This window comes from Myxine glutinosa, chromosome 7, assembly GCF_964187855.1.
Source record: "Myxine glutinosa chromosome 7, kmMyxGlut1.1, whole genome shotgun sequence".
In the NCBI taxonomy this organism is placed as follows: domain Eukaryota; kingdom Metazoa; phylum Chordata; class Myxini; order Myxiniformes; family Myxinidae; genus Myxine; species Myxine glutinosa.
The window spans coordinates 127,112,090-127,125,856 of record NC_136267.1 but is presented as its reverse complement, the minus strand read 5'-3'; the positions used below and the strand labels follow the sequence as shown (position 1 = coordinate 127,125,856).

General features: G+C 41.5%; 2 protein-coding genes across 5 annotated transcripts in view; both read left to right on the top strand.

Annotated features, from left to right (window-relative positions):
• LOC137412163 (protein HEG homolog 1) overlaps positions 1–833 on the top strand; it is a 165,482-nt gene extending 164,649 nt beyond the window's left edge. For 2 of the 4 annotated variants that reach the window (XM_078782288.1, XM_078782287.1), the window contains exons 12-13: positions 232–331; positions 506–833. In XM_078782288.1, the coding sequence (XP_078638414.1) occupies positions 232–331; positions 506–592 (187 nt within the window). In that variant the 3' untranslated portion in view covers positions 593–833. Of the gene's footprint in view, positions 1–231; positions 353–505 lie in introns of all 4 variants that reach the window. The other 2 variants (XM_078782290.1, XM_078782289.1) reach the window with 1 other exon arrangement.
• Positions 833–13,767, top strand: part of LOC137412160 (solute carrier family 12 member 8-like) — a 39,627-nt gene continuing 26,692 nt past the window's right edge. The window contains exons 1-5 of the mRNA XM_078782286.1: positions 833–993; positions 2,221–2,334; positions 2,635–2,722; positions 5,909–5,996; positions 6,147–6,293. Of these exons, the coding sequence (XP_078638412.1) occupies positions 2,640–2,722; positions 5,909–5,996; positions 6,147–6,293 (318 nt within the window). The 5' untranslated portion in view covers positions 833–993; positions 2,221–2,334; positions 2,635–2,639. The remainder of the gene's footprint in view (positions 994–2,220; positions 2,335–2,634; positions 2,723–5,908; positions 5,997–6,146; positions 6,294–13,767) is intronic.

The window sequence follows — 13,767 nt, the reverse complement described above, 5'->3', positions numbered from 1 at the left end:
TCTGTCCCACTTTGAAATATTCGGTTTATTTTTTTTACTGAATTCACAATCCAGTGAGATTCGGAATCATGCGATATATGATGGACATCCAAATTGATTACATTTTGCTTATCGCATGATTTGTGTCAAAATTGCATGAAACTCTCAAACGTTGAGAAAAGTTTATAAAGACTTCCATTTCGTGTAGCAACTGCATTTCAACATGTTTTGCAATTTCTCCTTTACCTGCAGTAAAAAGAAGAAGAATTCGGAAAATCTATACGAAAATCCAAATCCAGGCTGGCAGCGCAATGCAGGGAACTTTGACAATAACCCTGCAGTCATTCCAAGGGTGCGTTTACAAAGCTAACAAGTGAGAAATGACTTGACTTCACTTAAACTATTCAACATGTCAACTGAAACTAGTCAACAGGTTAAACTAGTCAACATGTTTGCTGCAGCATTATCCAGTACCTTGTTTATCTTGTACCTTATTGTTACTCACTCATGATCTTGTATTCTGCAGAACAATTCCCTTCTCATGAATGGAGGCAAACCAAACAGAAAGCAAAGTTTCCCAAACGCATCCTTCAAACCAGATTGTGATTATTAAACAAAAAATTCCAAGTGAAGATGCATTTTATTTGTTATTCTGTACGAGCAAAACCGTTGTGTTTAGACTGAATGCATTATTTTAGTCCTGCAATAAATAGTAAAGATCGAATAGTTTAAGTTCAGATTTTCCAATTTGTCTAATTTGTTATTGTCTGGGGAGGCAAATGGAGGAACAAATGAGATGAAAGAGATATTTTAACAAATGAGATGAATCAAAATAAAAGCTGTTTGATGTTGAACTATTCTTTGGTTGGTATTTTTTGTTGTTTTCCTTTGTATACATGTTTTGAAGATCGTGGAAGAGCAAGAGCAGAATGGAAAGGGGGAAACATTAACAGCAGAGTAGAAGTGAGAGTGAGACCAAAGGGATTGGATGCAGAACTCATGGGGGTGAACAAGGTGAATGATGCATAACAAGAAGAGGAAGCGGGAAAGTGGGGATGAAATAGAAAAAGAAAAACCAACCGACAACTAACAAACAAAACATGAAAGACGTCGTGCACGATACTTGCAAAGTCTCTAAACAAATTTGACCTTAAAAATAATTGGTGGTTGAATTCAAAGACCAAATATGCAAATCCTCTTCATATTTCAAGTCAATCGGATGAAAAATTGATGATTTTAGACATCTGGCCTATGTTCACCTTTTGACATTTAGACCTCAAAAATAATTCGTGGTTGGATTCAGTGGCCTGATATGCAAATGCTCTTCAAATTTCAAGTTAATGTGATGCAAATGAATGATTTAGGAATTTGACAAAGTTGTTGACCTTTGGCCTATGTTGACCTTTTGACCTCAAAGACAATAGGCTAGTCAAACAGACATAGGATAGCACACTCGACCAACCAATATACTTGAAAAATCTTTGATTTTTGCAAGTAACGAGGTGAGGGACCTTTGGTGGTGGAGGTAATTAGCATTATGAGGTGATGAGCTATTATAAGATTATACACATTTAAATAATTATTACAGAATAGAGACAGTCATATAAGGGCATACAATAAATCTGAGCTCTTTCCAAATATGTACTAAATATGTCATTTGATTTTTTTTTTAACCTTATCAAAATGTCAGGGAATATATGATAAAATATAATGCATCAATGACTCAGATTCATGCATACATTTCCCATGCAATCATCCCCCCCCCCCCCCAACCCTATCTTGTTATTTCGCATGCAGCACAAGGCTGTGGGGTAGCATCACCTGCAGAGGGTGTGGCTGCGGCATTGATGCAATTGCGGTGCTGCCAATGCCGCTGTGTCCTCTGTTTTTTGGGGCAGGAATTTGTAATTTTACCATGGTGTTAGTGATAGCTCACCTCCTCTTTGCGAAGGACACCGTGGCATCTTTAACGTCCACCAACTAATGCCGGCAGACTGGACGCCTAGTTTAACATGCATCGAGGAATGGCAGAACACACAATGATGATTAACCCTGCCTGTGAAACACTGGGATGACCGTTTTTTAGCTGGGTCGGGATTCCAACCCTGATTTGAAACGGCTTAGAGGCGAGTGTGTGCGTACCTCGAGGCCATCCTGCCAAACCACGCATATCAGTGTCAGTCTGAAACCCTCCCTTTTTAAAATAAAAATAAATATATGTGCATTTTTTTGTCTTTTCAGAAAACGGCTTTGTGGGCTACTCGGAGAAACTGCTGAGAAACAATACATTTCCAGAATATTTGCCAGAACAAAGCTTCTTCACCGTTTTTGGCATTTTCTTTCCAACAGCAACAGGTAAGCCAAGCAAATCGAGCACGTATCCTGAAAATTTTTGAGCAAAGGAATAACGAAACTCTTATAATAGGCTAGCAATTAATGCTGCACATGTTAAAATCCAAAGTTTGGGTTTAATCCCACGCCCTCTCCCCCCCTCTCTCCCCCCCCCCCCCTTCCCCACAGAAAGAAGTACATTATGAATTCTAAGAAACATTATTCTAATAATTTAACTGAAAAAACTATGCAATGAACAACAATGAGGCCTTTTGTCAGCTAGTATACAATCTGTGCTTTGTAACATTGTTTCTTTACTTTCAGGGGTCATGGCCGGGTTCAATATGAGTGGAGATTTGAATAAACCATCGCTCAGTATCCCTGTGGGTTCCCTTTGTGCTATCGCCATAACGTAAGATGTTACACTTGTCTATTGAATGATACACTGTGCAAATCAATTTGAAATTATTTAAACGTTACTAAAAGGATTAATAACAAGGAACTTGGTATAGGAGGAGCTTAGGCCATTCAGCGCATAACACCTGCATGACAATCACCTTTACTACTTGCATTTAATACTTGAATACAAACTCCATTTTCTTCCCAAAACTTTTGGAACAGCAGCTCCAAACTCAAAAGAACTCTCCCAACCCTATTTTGTCTATTTTTCCCCACAATGCTCTGCAGCTACTTTACAAAGGTGTGCATCGAGTATTGAAGCTCGTTTATAATCAAAATGCCATGCGATAAAGAGTGAACTGGTGTTTATCATTAAACATTCTGCGCTCCTATGGTGAAAATTCCATGTGCATCAGACCAACAGTTGCAGAGAGAAAAAAATTCTGATCGGATCAAGCGCTGTACTTGTCGAATTATGACGTCATAATGAAGGCACTGATGACATCATCATTAACATAACTTATTCCCCATGGAGAGTCATTGACCATGAGCCACATTTCAATTTTTTTCCATGGAGTTGTTTCAGAGATATAGAGGTGCAAAGTTGTTTCAAGATGGCGCCCATACCACGTGACATATGACGTCATAATTATCACTAAAATTCTACAGGAGTAGGTTGCTCCTATGGTGAAAATTTCATGTCCACTGGACCAACAGTTGCAGAGTAAAAAAATTATACTGATTGGATCAAGCGTTGTACTTGTCAAATTATGACGTCATAATGAAAGTACCGATGACATCATCATTAACATATCTTATTTCCCATGGGGAGTATTTGACAACGCACCATGTTTCAATTTTTTCCAAGGAGCGGATTCGGAGATAGAGATGCAACGTTTTTTGGTTTTTCCAAGATAGCGCCTGTACCACGTGACCTATGACATCATAATTACCAATAAAAATTATAGTGGAGGAGGCACTCCTATGGTGCAAAATGTCGTTTCAATCGGATTAACGCTTGCTGAGAAATTGAATTTTAAAAACGCCGACATGTACGCATGCAACCGATCGCTTAACCCCACTTTTCACTTTGCGAGCGCAGGGTAATTACAGTTGATTAGCGTGAGTGTTGAATGAGTGTTGATGTCCCATCTGACCAATTGCGAGGTAGGGTAAGAAGTCAGGTGGTTCTGGGAGTTGGACTGTTTGGCGTTTCCATCTGACCACTTGCCTTATGAGGCTGTGACCCCAGGTTGATGAACACTGCTTTTTACGCAACATGGATCTTTATTTTTTTTAAATCCAAATTTTTGTTTCTCTATGCGAGGAATAAAACTTGCTCAGCTCAATTGTAAAATTCAAATGCACAATGTCCCATCACTGCAGGTTAAACATGTGTTAATTTTCAAAATCAGCACCTTCAAATACTCCACAACATTGGGATCTACCCATGCACATGGATCTACCCATGCAAACTGGCCTAGACAAAGTCTACTATTCCTCTGCTATACATTCTGAATTATTTGTTGTATTTGCAATTTATCAGCAAATATCATATTTTTGGATATTACTTTTCAAATCTGTCTTTCGTGGGGGGTTGGAGGTTTACAATGTCGAGGCTCGTGGAGGAGCTAGATGCTAGAACATAGAACGGATCAGGACATAACAGAACAAATGGAGGTGTGGGTCACAGCAGGGATGAGGGATAGGATAGTTGGAGACTCGGATAAATGAAAGGATGTGGGAGAAGAATGAGGGCTTGTGGGGAAAGAAGATGATGATGATGGAGAATGATGTGGGGGAAGAGGGCTAGTGGAGACACAGGAGTGTATCAATGGATACAGCTGTAAACTCATAGGAAGGGGAAACTGGAAGTTTGGAATAGGTGGGTTTGGGGGAGTAGGAGTTGCAGAGGTTAATTGAGGGAGGGGTTGGGGTGGGGGTGGGGGTAGAAGAAATCATGATTGTGGATGGGGGATGATCTGAGATGGTGGTGAACAGTTGTCTTGAAGCCCTGGATGGGATAATGAGACTAAAGAGAATGTGGAATTTGTTTCCACAGATGGTGGAAAAAAAAGAGGAACAAATATGAGTGAAGGTGAGCAGTGATTGTGGACAGTAAGACCACGGACCTGTCTGCGATGTTAAAGTGAAAGGCTCATAGATGCAGCTTCATCATGCGAGATTCCAATATTATTGAAGATCTTTGTTTCCACAGCATCAAGCTGAGAAAGATGTGAGGCAGGTGCACCAGCCCATAGGGGGGAGCAGTACTCCAGCAAGCTGTGAATGAAGGCCTTGTAGGTGGATAAGTGTTCAAGTGTGCCAAGGAAGGACTTCGCACGATAGCGGATGCCCAGTCATCGACTGGCTTTGGAGACCAACTTAGAAGTGTGGTTTGCCAAATAAAGATAATAGTTGATAGAGAGGCCCAAAAATTGGAGTGTGTTGCAGGTGTGGGAGAGGGCATCCCACCTACCTACGTACTTTGTGATGCCTTTATAATTCGTGTGGAAGTCGTGCCCATGTCTCCTGATGTCATTGTGTTCCTTGTAAAAAAAAAAAAAAATTCCCTGCTGAAAGAATAATGTGACATCTTGAATTGTATAGTTAGTCTATTGCTTATGAGGAAAATTTAAAAAGACCTTATCGTAAAGGTTGCTCATCCCAAGCCGAATGTAGGTGGGTTTCCTCTCCCATACCATACCTGCATCTTTGTGTCACAATATGCTGCAGATTGACTCCAATTACACCAGAACACCAGTTGCAAGCTTGAGGCCACAGACTCACCTTTACACCTGATCCAAAACAGCATTCCAGTTGGACATTCAAAGTCTATTTCTTGTAACCCATTCATGAATCCAGTACATACAGTAGTGATTGGTCGATGAGTGATATAAACTAGTGGGATGACACACATAACATTTATTGGGACCAATGCTGCACTGACATCCCCAACAGCTTCACCTTGAATCCAGGAGCGCTCGTTCACAAGTTAGTACTGAAAAAGGGACTCCGGGTTTCTTACCCGTGGTGTGTAGTTACGTACCAGTAAGCAGGACTTGAGCCCTCGGTCTACTTTTCTCAAACTTGTAGGTGCTAAAGTTGACATGTATCACTAGATCTTTGTCATTACACCATGTATTTCCATCATTCCATGTGTATCAAAGTAAATCTCTTTGCTTGTTTCTTTTTCCAGGTTGTTTCTTTATTTGGTATTTGTTCTTCTGCTCGGATCGACCTGTACACGTGATGCTCTACACATGGACTTCATGATCGCTGAAAAGGCAAGGCCTGAGACCCTTGCTTATCAACATACCTACACTTGTGAAATTGCGTTTTGTTTTCTTTATTCCAGTTTTCCAGAATAAGTAGTTTCCTTTTTATCCACCAAGATATTCCTGCTTATCTAACAGTGGGTGCCTTGTGTGTTGCAGGTATCCCTGGTTGGTTTCTTGTTCCTCATTGGGCTTTATATCTCCTCGCTGGCATCTTGTATGACTTCGCTTTATGGAGCTCCACGCATATTGCAGTGCATCGCAGAAGAACACGTTATTCCTGCCATTTCTTTCCTCGCAAAAGGGGTATGGGTCAAGCTTTTCACAGAGGGAATCTACAGAGGTTTCATTTGCATATTTGAATAAGTGTGTCAAGGAATCTTGAATGACAAAGTTTAAGTATGAGCAAAGGAAATTCAGCCCTTCATGCTGCATTTTCTGAAATACAAAATTAATTTTAACATATCACAAGTCGTAAGAGCAGGGAGCGAACTAGTTGGCGTCATGAGAAGGTATGGCAGTGGATCACATGACTGTTTTACAAAAGGAATACACACACACACACACACACACACACACACACACACACACACACACACACACACACCACTCCTGCATTCCGTCTTCATGATGCCTCAAATGTACTATTGCCTGTGGAAAATTTGGACTTCCTGTTCTCTCCAGTGACGAGAGGCAATCAAACTGGGTTCTGAGGAAGCGTGTTGAAAGTCACATGATAATTACTGCAAATTGGACACCCACACATTGAGTTATGCCATAGCAATATGCTTAAGCTGTGTTTTCTCAGACTTGCCTTGAATGACTCTTCCACAGTCTCCGATGAATTAACACCTCCCAAGTTTTGACATACAGTACTAACTTGCGTTTAAAGAGGCCTCAGCTCTAAAAACATTGGATCCACTCCATATTAACCTTTCTGTAAGAGCACACCTATACAAGAATATGATGGTCAATGGGACAGCCAACTTTGTCCTCTGGAAGAATCTGATTAACAAAAATATGACTTATTTTATCTTACATAATAGTATAAAGTCATTTTCATCTGTAACATCTTAGGACCTGTTTGATTCTATTCTTCTTCTGCTTCTACTACTACTACTACCACCACAATTCTTATTCAATTGCGCCAATTATTCAGACATTGCGGAGTTGGCTAGATAACACGGGGGGGGGGGGGGGTTGACAAATCTCTTATCAACCAACTGGCCAGTCCAGACGTTCACCTGACAGGAATTTGAAATTTGGACAGGATCATGGTGATTGTTCTCATACTCTGCGAAAGACATTGTGGGGTACTTAACATCCCGTGCTATGACCAGATCGGCCGAGGGGTCCTCCAGCTTGAAAGACAGTGCACATATTTATATGAATCGTGTTACGTGTGAAACACCAGGATGGCAGTGTATAGGTGGGCCAAGGTTCAAAGCCATGCTCGATAGCTTCTAGGTGAATGCTCTAAACCTGTAAGCCTTAGAACAAACCAATTTCACAAACATTATAGCCATTCAATCTTACAATGCAGTTGCACTTGTCCAGAGTGGATGCTTACTGATGGAAATTTACACAATCCAGTCGTGTTTCCCTGATGCCATTATTAAATAATTTCTGCTTTATCAAACAATATTATACCAGGAACCCTTCCAAAAACAGCTTAGATGTAGATGAGTGGCTCATATTTCACCTTGACCAGAGAAAGAGGATGGAGATTCGTCCGTGAACAACAACACAACAACAACATGCATTTTAAAGGCCATTTTCCCTACTAGAGCGGGGGTTAGCCTTGCGGTCCCCATGACAATCTTCTCCATTTTGCCCTATTTTCTGCATCTCTCCTTGTTAACCCCCTTGCCCGCATGAACCTCTTCCACCATCTTTAGCCAAGTCTTTCTCGGTCTTCCCCGTCCTCTACTTCCTTCTATATTCATTTCCATCACTCTTCTCAACCAGTCACTTTCATCCTTCCTCAACACATGACCAAACCATCTCAACCTGTTCCTCTTCACAGCATCAATCACAGGCTCTATTCCCATCATCTTTCGCAATTCATCATTTGTCTTCCTCTCTCTCAACGATACTCCGCACATCCATCGAACCATTCACATTTCCATCCATTCCAACCTTCGTTGCTGCTCTCCGTTCATTACCCATGTCTTGCTCCCATAAATCATAACACTTCTCACACATGCAGCATACACCTTTCCTTTCAGCTTCAACGACACTCCCCTCATCATCAGCACGCCACTCAGTTCCCGAAACTTCTTCCATGCACATCTCACTCGAGCAACCGTTGCCGAGTCTGATCCACCTTCTCCATTCAGCATATCTCCGAGGTAGCAAAATGTTTTCACACCTTCCAGCTTCACGCCGTCTCCAAGATCCAACTCAACATTTCCTCCATCTGCAGCTCCCTCTGTGCACACCTTACATTTGAATGTAGCTGCCACACTGGTTAATGACCCTCTCAGACCACTACATTTTTGATGAACCCACTCAGAGCACATTGTACATTGAATGGAGTTCACTCCGGCACCCTTCCTACACACAGCACAGGGCCACTTCCCAGTTCTTTCCACCTCACCACATGCTTTACCACTTGCCATCACCTTCGTCTTTCCGATATTCACCTTCAGACCATTTGTCTCCATACATTCCTTCCACTTGTTCATCTTTTCCTTCAGTCCATCCATACTTTCCGCAATCAACACCAGATCATCTGCATACAACAACTCCCACGGTAATCCCTCCTTTACGTTCTGAGCCAGCACCTCCATCACAGCTACAAATAGTAGTGGACTTAGTACCGACCCCTGATGCACTCCCACATTCACCTCAAACTCACCACTGTTCCCGTCTTTCGTCCTTGCGGTGAACTTCGTCCTTCGAACTTCGTCCGTGAACAATAAATACATTATCTTTAGGAAACATAAAACAATACTCAATATATCTTTGTTTAATACAAAAGCATGTTTTTTTTTTTACCACATTTGAAAAGCCCTTGTTTCGTATTTAAATTTAATTATGATTCATCAATCCAAGACTTTCATCAATCCAAGATTGCTGATTGGCCGTTTTAATTGGCTGGTAAGTTTATCTTTTCTGATCTTGTGGTGACTTAAAACCCAACAGACTTACAAATTTGAGATTTCACATTCATTCACCAGATTATTCTGCCAATGTAATATTTTGAACAAACATACAGTAAGTACTCAGGTGTGAGACTCCTACGTTGAGTGATCTTGGCTGCTCTAAATTCACATGATTATGGGGATGCAAAAATTAAATTGATGGAGAGCAGCTCAATTCCTTTATTAAGTCCTTGGAGCAATTATTTTTTGTCTGCACTACAAATTTCCACGAATTTTTATAAATTATTGCTTAGATCATCAGCAGCTTTATAAATAGTGTCCCAAGCGGTCTCAAACCCATAAGGACGTAAGTACCAAAGACCCATCTGTTTTCTCTTAATTTTAATTTTGATTTACAAAAAATATTTGACACCAAATAATCAACCAGGAAATAAAAACGTTAGAAAAGGGAAAATTATTTAAATAAATAAATAATTACACTATTGGATGATTGGGGTTCACAAAACCCTTATTAAAGGTATTTTTTTGGAGAAACATCAGCGAACACAAAACATTAAATCATCTGGTCAAATGTGCTGAACCCTATTCCAAATTTCATACAATTCGGAATTTCTGTTAAAATCTGCTCTATACCTTGTAGAAAAACAGCAAACTCCAATTGTTCTCAGCTCATTTGAGGTGGTTGATGGAGGATTGTTATCCTCAGTTCGAACTATGGTAATTAATGAGCTAAATAGTTTAATATCCTACGGTGTCTTTCATGAAGAGTAGGAGAGTTATCGGCAGCACCCTGAACACGTTACAAATTCCTGCCACCTTCAGTGGTTCATGAGATTCCATGCCAACGTCAGGCCTGGCCAGCTCATCTGTGAGACGTTTAAAAAAATACATCACAGGGGAAGGGTCGAGCCCAAAACTAAGAGGAGCCCTCTGTGTGAAAAAAACAAAAACAAAGAAAGATAGGAATATGAGACAATTAAATGAGATCGAGGCGATTGATTCGTGACTTGAATTGGTGAAAGTTTATATAAGTTGGGAACACTGCTGGGGAGGCTGTTCCAAAGAGAGGGAATGCAGGAAAATAATGAGGAAGCATGGTGATTGGTATGGAGAGAAGAGTAGGGGGAACACAAAAAGGGTGAAGTGTAGAAGGTGTAAGGGTTAGGGTTAGGGATATTGCTAACAGAGTGAGGAGGGGGAGGGACGGAAGCCAAGGGTTTGACAGGGCACTGACTGTGGTAGTTGTGGTAGGAGAAGCACAGGGAAGAGACCGCTTGACAGTGGGCCAAAGGTGGAGGTGGCTAGACAAAGTAGGATGGTTAATCAGTAGGACGTTATCCAGGCTACCGCTGAAGAGGGTGCGTGGGTAACGGGTTAAGAAGTGATCACTTAAAAGTGCAGCCCTTGGCCTTGCTTTGTAAATAGAGTGCACAGTGTGCAATTGGGGCTCGGTGAGGAGACTTTTCACAATTGCTTTGCCGTGGGTGATGAGGCATGGCCATTCTTAGTTGGTGGAGCAATCCGTCTGGTTGATTCCGACAATGAGCGAGACTTCTGATACACTAACTAGTCCCGCGACCCTAGTGTGGCCGGTAGACTAACTTCTTAGAGGGATGAGCGGCCGCAAGCCGTGCGAGATTGAGCAACAACAGGTCTGTGATGCCCATCGATGTCCGGGGCCGCACGTGTGTTACACTGGACGTGCCAGCATGAACCTTGCCCTTCGCCGTCAGGCTCGGGTAAACCGCTGAGCCCCGTCCGTGATGGGGACTCTGGCTTGAGACTGTGTCCAATGAACGAGGAATTCCCAGGAAGCACGAGTCATCAGCACGCGTTGATTAAGTCCCTGCCCTTTGTACACTTGGTCGCTACTACCGATCGGACGGTTTGGTGAGATCCTCGGATCAGCCCCTGCACGAGCCGTTCTCGCCTCGTGCCAGTGCGCCAAAAAGATGAGCGAACCAGACTGTCTGGAGGAAGTAAAACTCGTCACAAGGTCCTTTTTTTTGTTCTATTTTTTTGTGGAACGACTGGATCTGAGAGTTGGGAATGAGAAGAGGAGTCTAGCGTGGCTGTGTTGATTTTGCTGGACATAAGGAGACTTAGTCCAAAACCATTTCTGGGCTGACCCCACAAGGTGAGAATAACTGAAGTAGTAGTATTCATTTATTCATTTCGGTTTATTGAAATCATTAAACACTGGACAAGGCAGTCCGACGACTGAAATTTGTCAAGTTTACAATAATAAAATAGTATTTCATAAAACCTACAAATGTATATAAAAATAATAATAATCATATAAAATGACAATAATATACATATCATGTATCAAAATAATTATCTGGAATAAACAAACATACATAATTAAACAACAATAAAAATATAACAAATTCGACAAACAAAATAACCTAAAATAGCAGAAAACATAAGAAGAACAACAAACAGATATGATGCATGTAATTGATTTTATGCACCTACATCACAGAATTAATCATTTCAGTCAAAAAAGGAATTGTTGAATTCTCGTATCTTTGAGTCTTATAATGAGGTAGGTCAAGATGTTGAGCATTTCTCAGTTGCATATTATGTTACCTGTGTTATTTTTTCGTAACATAGTAAAAAAAACAGTAAACAGTGCTTGTTAAGCATTTTTTGATACAAAGTATAATTTCCCTGAATGTGGGACAATGAAGATTTTTATTATTAAGATCATTAGCTAGCTGATGAGATTGGTCAACAAAAGCAGGATTATAGGACTGCTTCTTCATTCTGGTCAATAATCTGATCTGTCTATGCCATTTTCCAGGCTCTGATCTTTTAAGGTATTCGACTTGTTCTGAAAGTAAGATACCTTAGCCTTTCTGATATGACGCTGAACTACAGACTTGGCATTTAATATGGAATTTTTTTTTTTCTTGACTTGGGTTTACTTTCTTAACTCAGTATATCAATCTGGTGAGTTTCTTTTACACTTTGGTGATTTATTTGTTAAAAGAACCATGTCACTGATTGTCTGTCGCAGCAAGAAGTCAACAACAGGATTATATCACAGGTGGCGTGGCAAAATGTACGGACAGGTGCATTTGATGATTGGCTTCACAGTCGGGTATACAAGGGTTGTTGCGTTCTGTATTAGTGGAAAACAACTGCTGCACGTCTCCAAAAGTTATTGCCGCTTCCTCTGGAGATGGTCCGTCAACTCGACAATGCTGTTTGTCATGGGGTGGTGGCTTTACAAAATTACGGCATGAAACAGCGTGCTATTGCTCGGCAGTATGGCACCACTCAAGGTCAGGTGTCACAGATCCTGAAACGAAATGCTCAGAGGGGTGTCCCTACTCCAATACCGAGGCCAGGACGTCCCCGCAGAACCACAAGGAGGGATGATCGCCAGCTGCACCGGTTAGTCTGCAATGGCCATACCAAGTCAGCTAATCGGCTTAGGGCTGAGTGGCAGCAACTGACAAATGTGCCTGTATCCAGAAGGCTAGTCAACCAACGACTGGTTCAAGCAGGCTATCGTGCCAGGCGTCCCCTGAGAAAGCCACGCCTGACCAGACAACACCGCCAGCACCGATTGCAGTGGGCCAGAGAGCACCGTCAATGGCAGCCAGGACACTGGAATCACGTGTTCTTCAGTGACGAGTCTAGATTTCTGGTCTATCGTCAAGATGGCCACGTCCGAGTGCGCAGACAAGTGCATGAAGCCTACAACAAAGATTGTATAGTGCCAAGAGTCCAAGCTGGAGGTGGTGGGGTGACCGTTTGGGCTGCTTTTCATGCAGGGGGCAAAACTGACCTGGTTGTTTTGAATGGAAACCTGAACCAGTTCAAGTACAGGGCCATTCTGGAAGAAACATTGCTTCCATTTGCTCGTGCAGCCTTTCGAGGAAACTTTGTCTTCCAAGATGACAATGCACGGCCTCGTCGTGCTCGCATGATCCAACACTTTCTTGCTGACCGTGGTGTCGAGCATATGGAGTGGCCTGCCATGTCTCCGGATATGAATCCGACAGAGAACTTGTGGGCAGAATTAACGCGTCAAATCGACCACTTGGACCAGCAGCCGACCTCTGTGCGTGAATTGCAGCAGGCTATTGTCACTGCATGGCAAGCGATTCTTGTCCAAACCTTGGCAAATCTCGTGAACAGCATGCCTCAACATGGACGTGCTCTCCTGAATGCTCGTGGGGGTTACACGAAGTACTGAACTGTAATTTTACTGTCCGTAATCCCAGTCGTAATTTAACTTTTGTTTTTGTTAAAAAATTTTTTGGCAAATGTGCAAAATAAAGAGATACTTCTGGAAAACGTACAGAAGTTTAACACAGTACTGTCCATGAATTGAGTTCGATATCAGTTTACATCACTTTCAAGGATCAATTTATTTGTTTCGAAATGTCAAATGTGGTTTTTGTTTCTTTTAAAGGCCACATTAACAAAATCTAGAATAATTTCAACATAATTCCAATGAACTTTTGGTTCTAAGACATCTTGAAAAGTAAGTTCACCCCCACAAAAAAATTTTCCATATTAAATGCCAAGTCTGTATATTCCTTCGTTGACGGTATCTAACAAAATCACCGATATCATGTGCAGCATCCCATTGTACTATTAAACGGCAAAGATTGTCGTTGAACCATGGTTTGTCCTTAGGTTTCCACTTAATCACC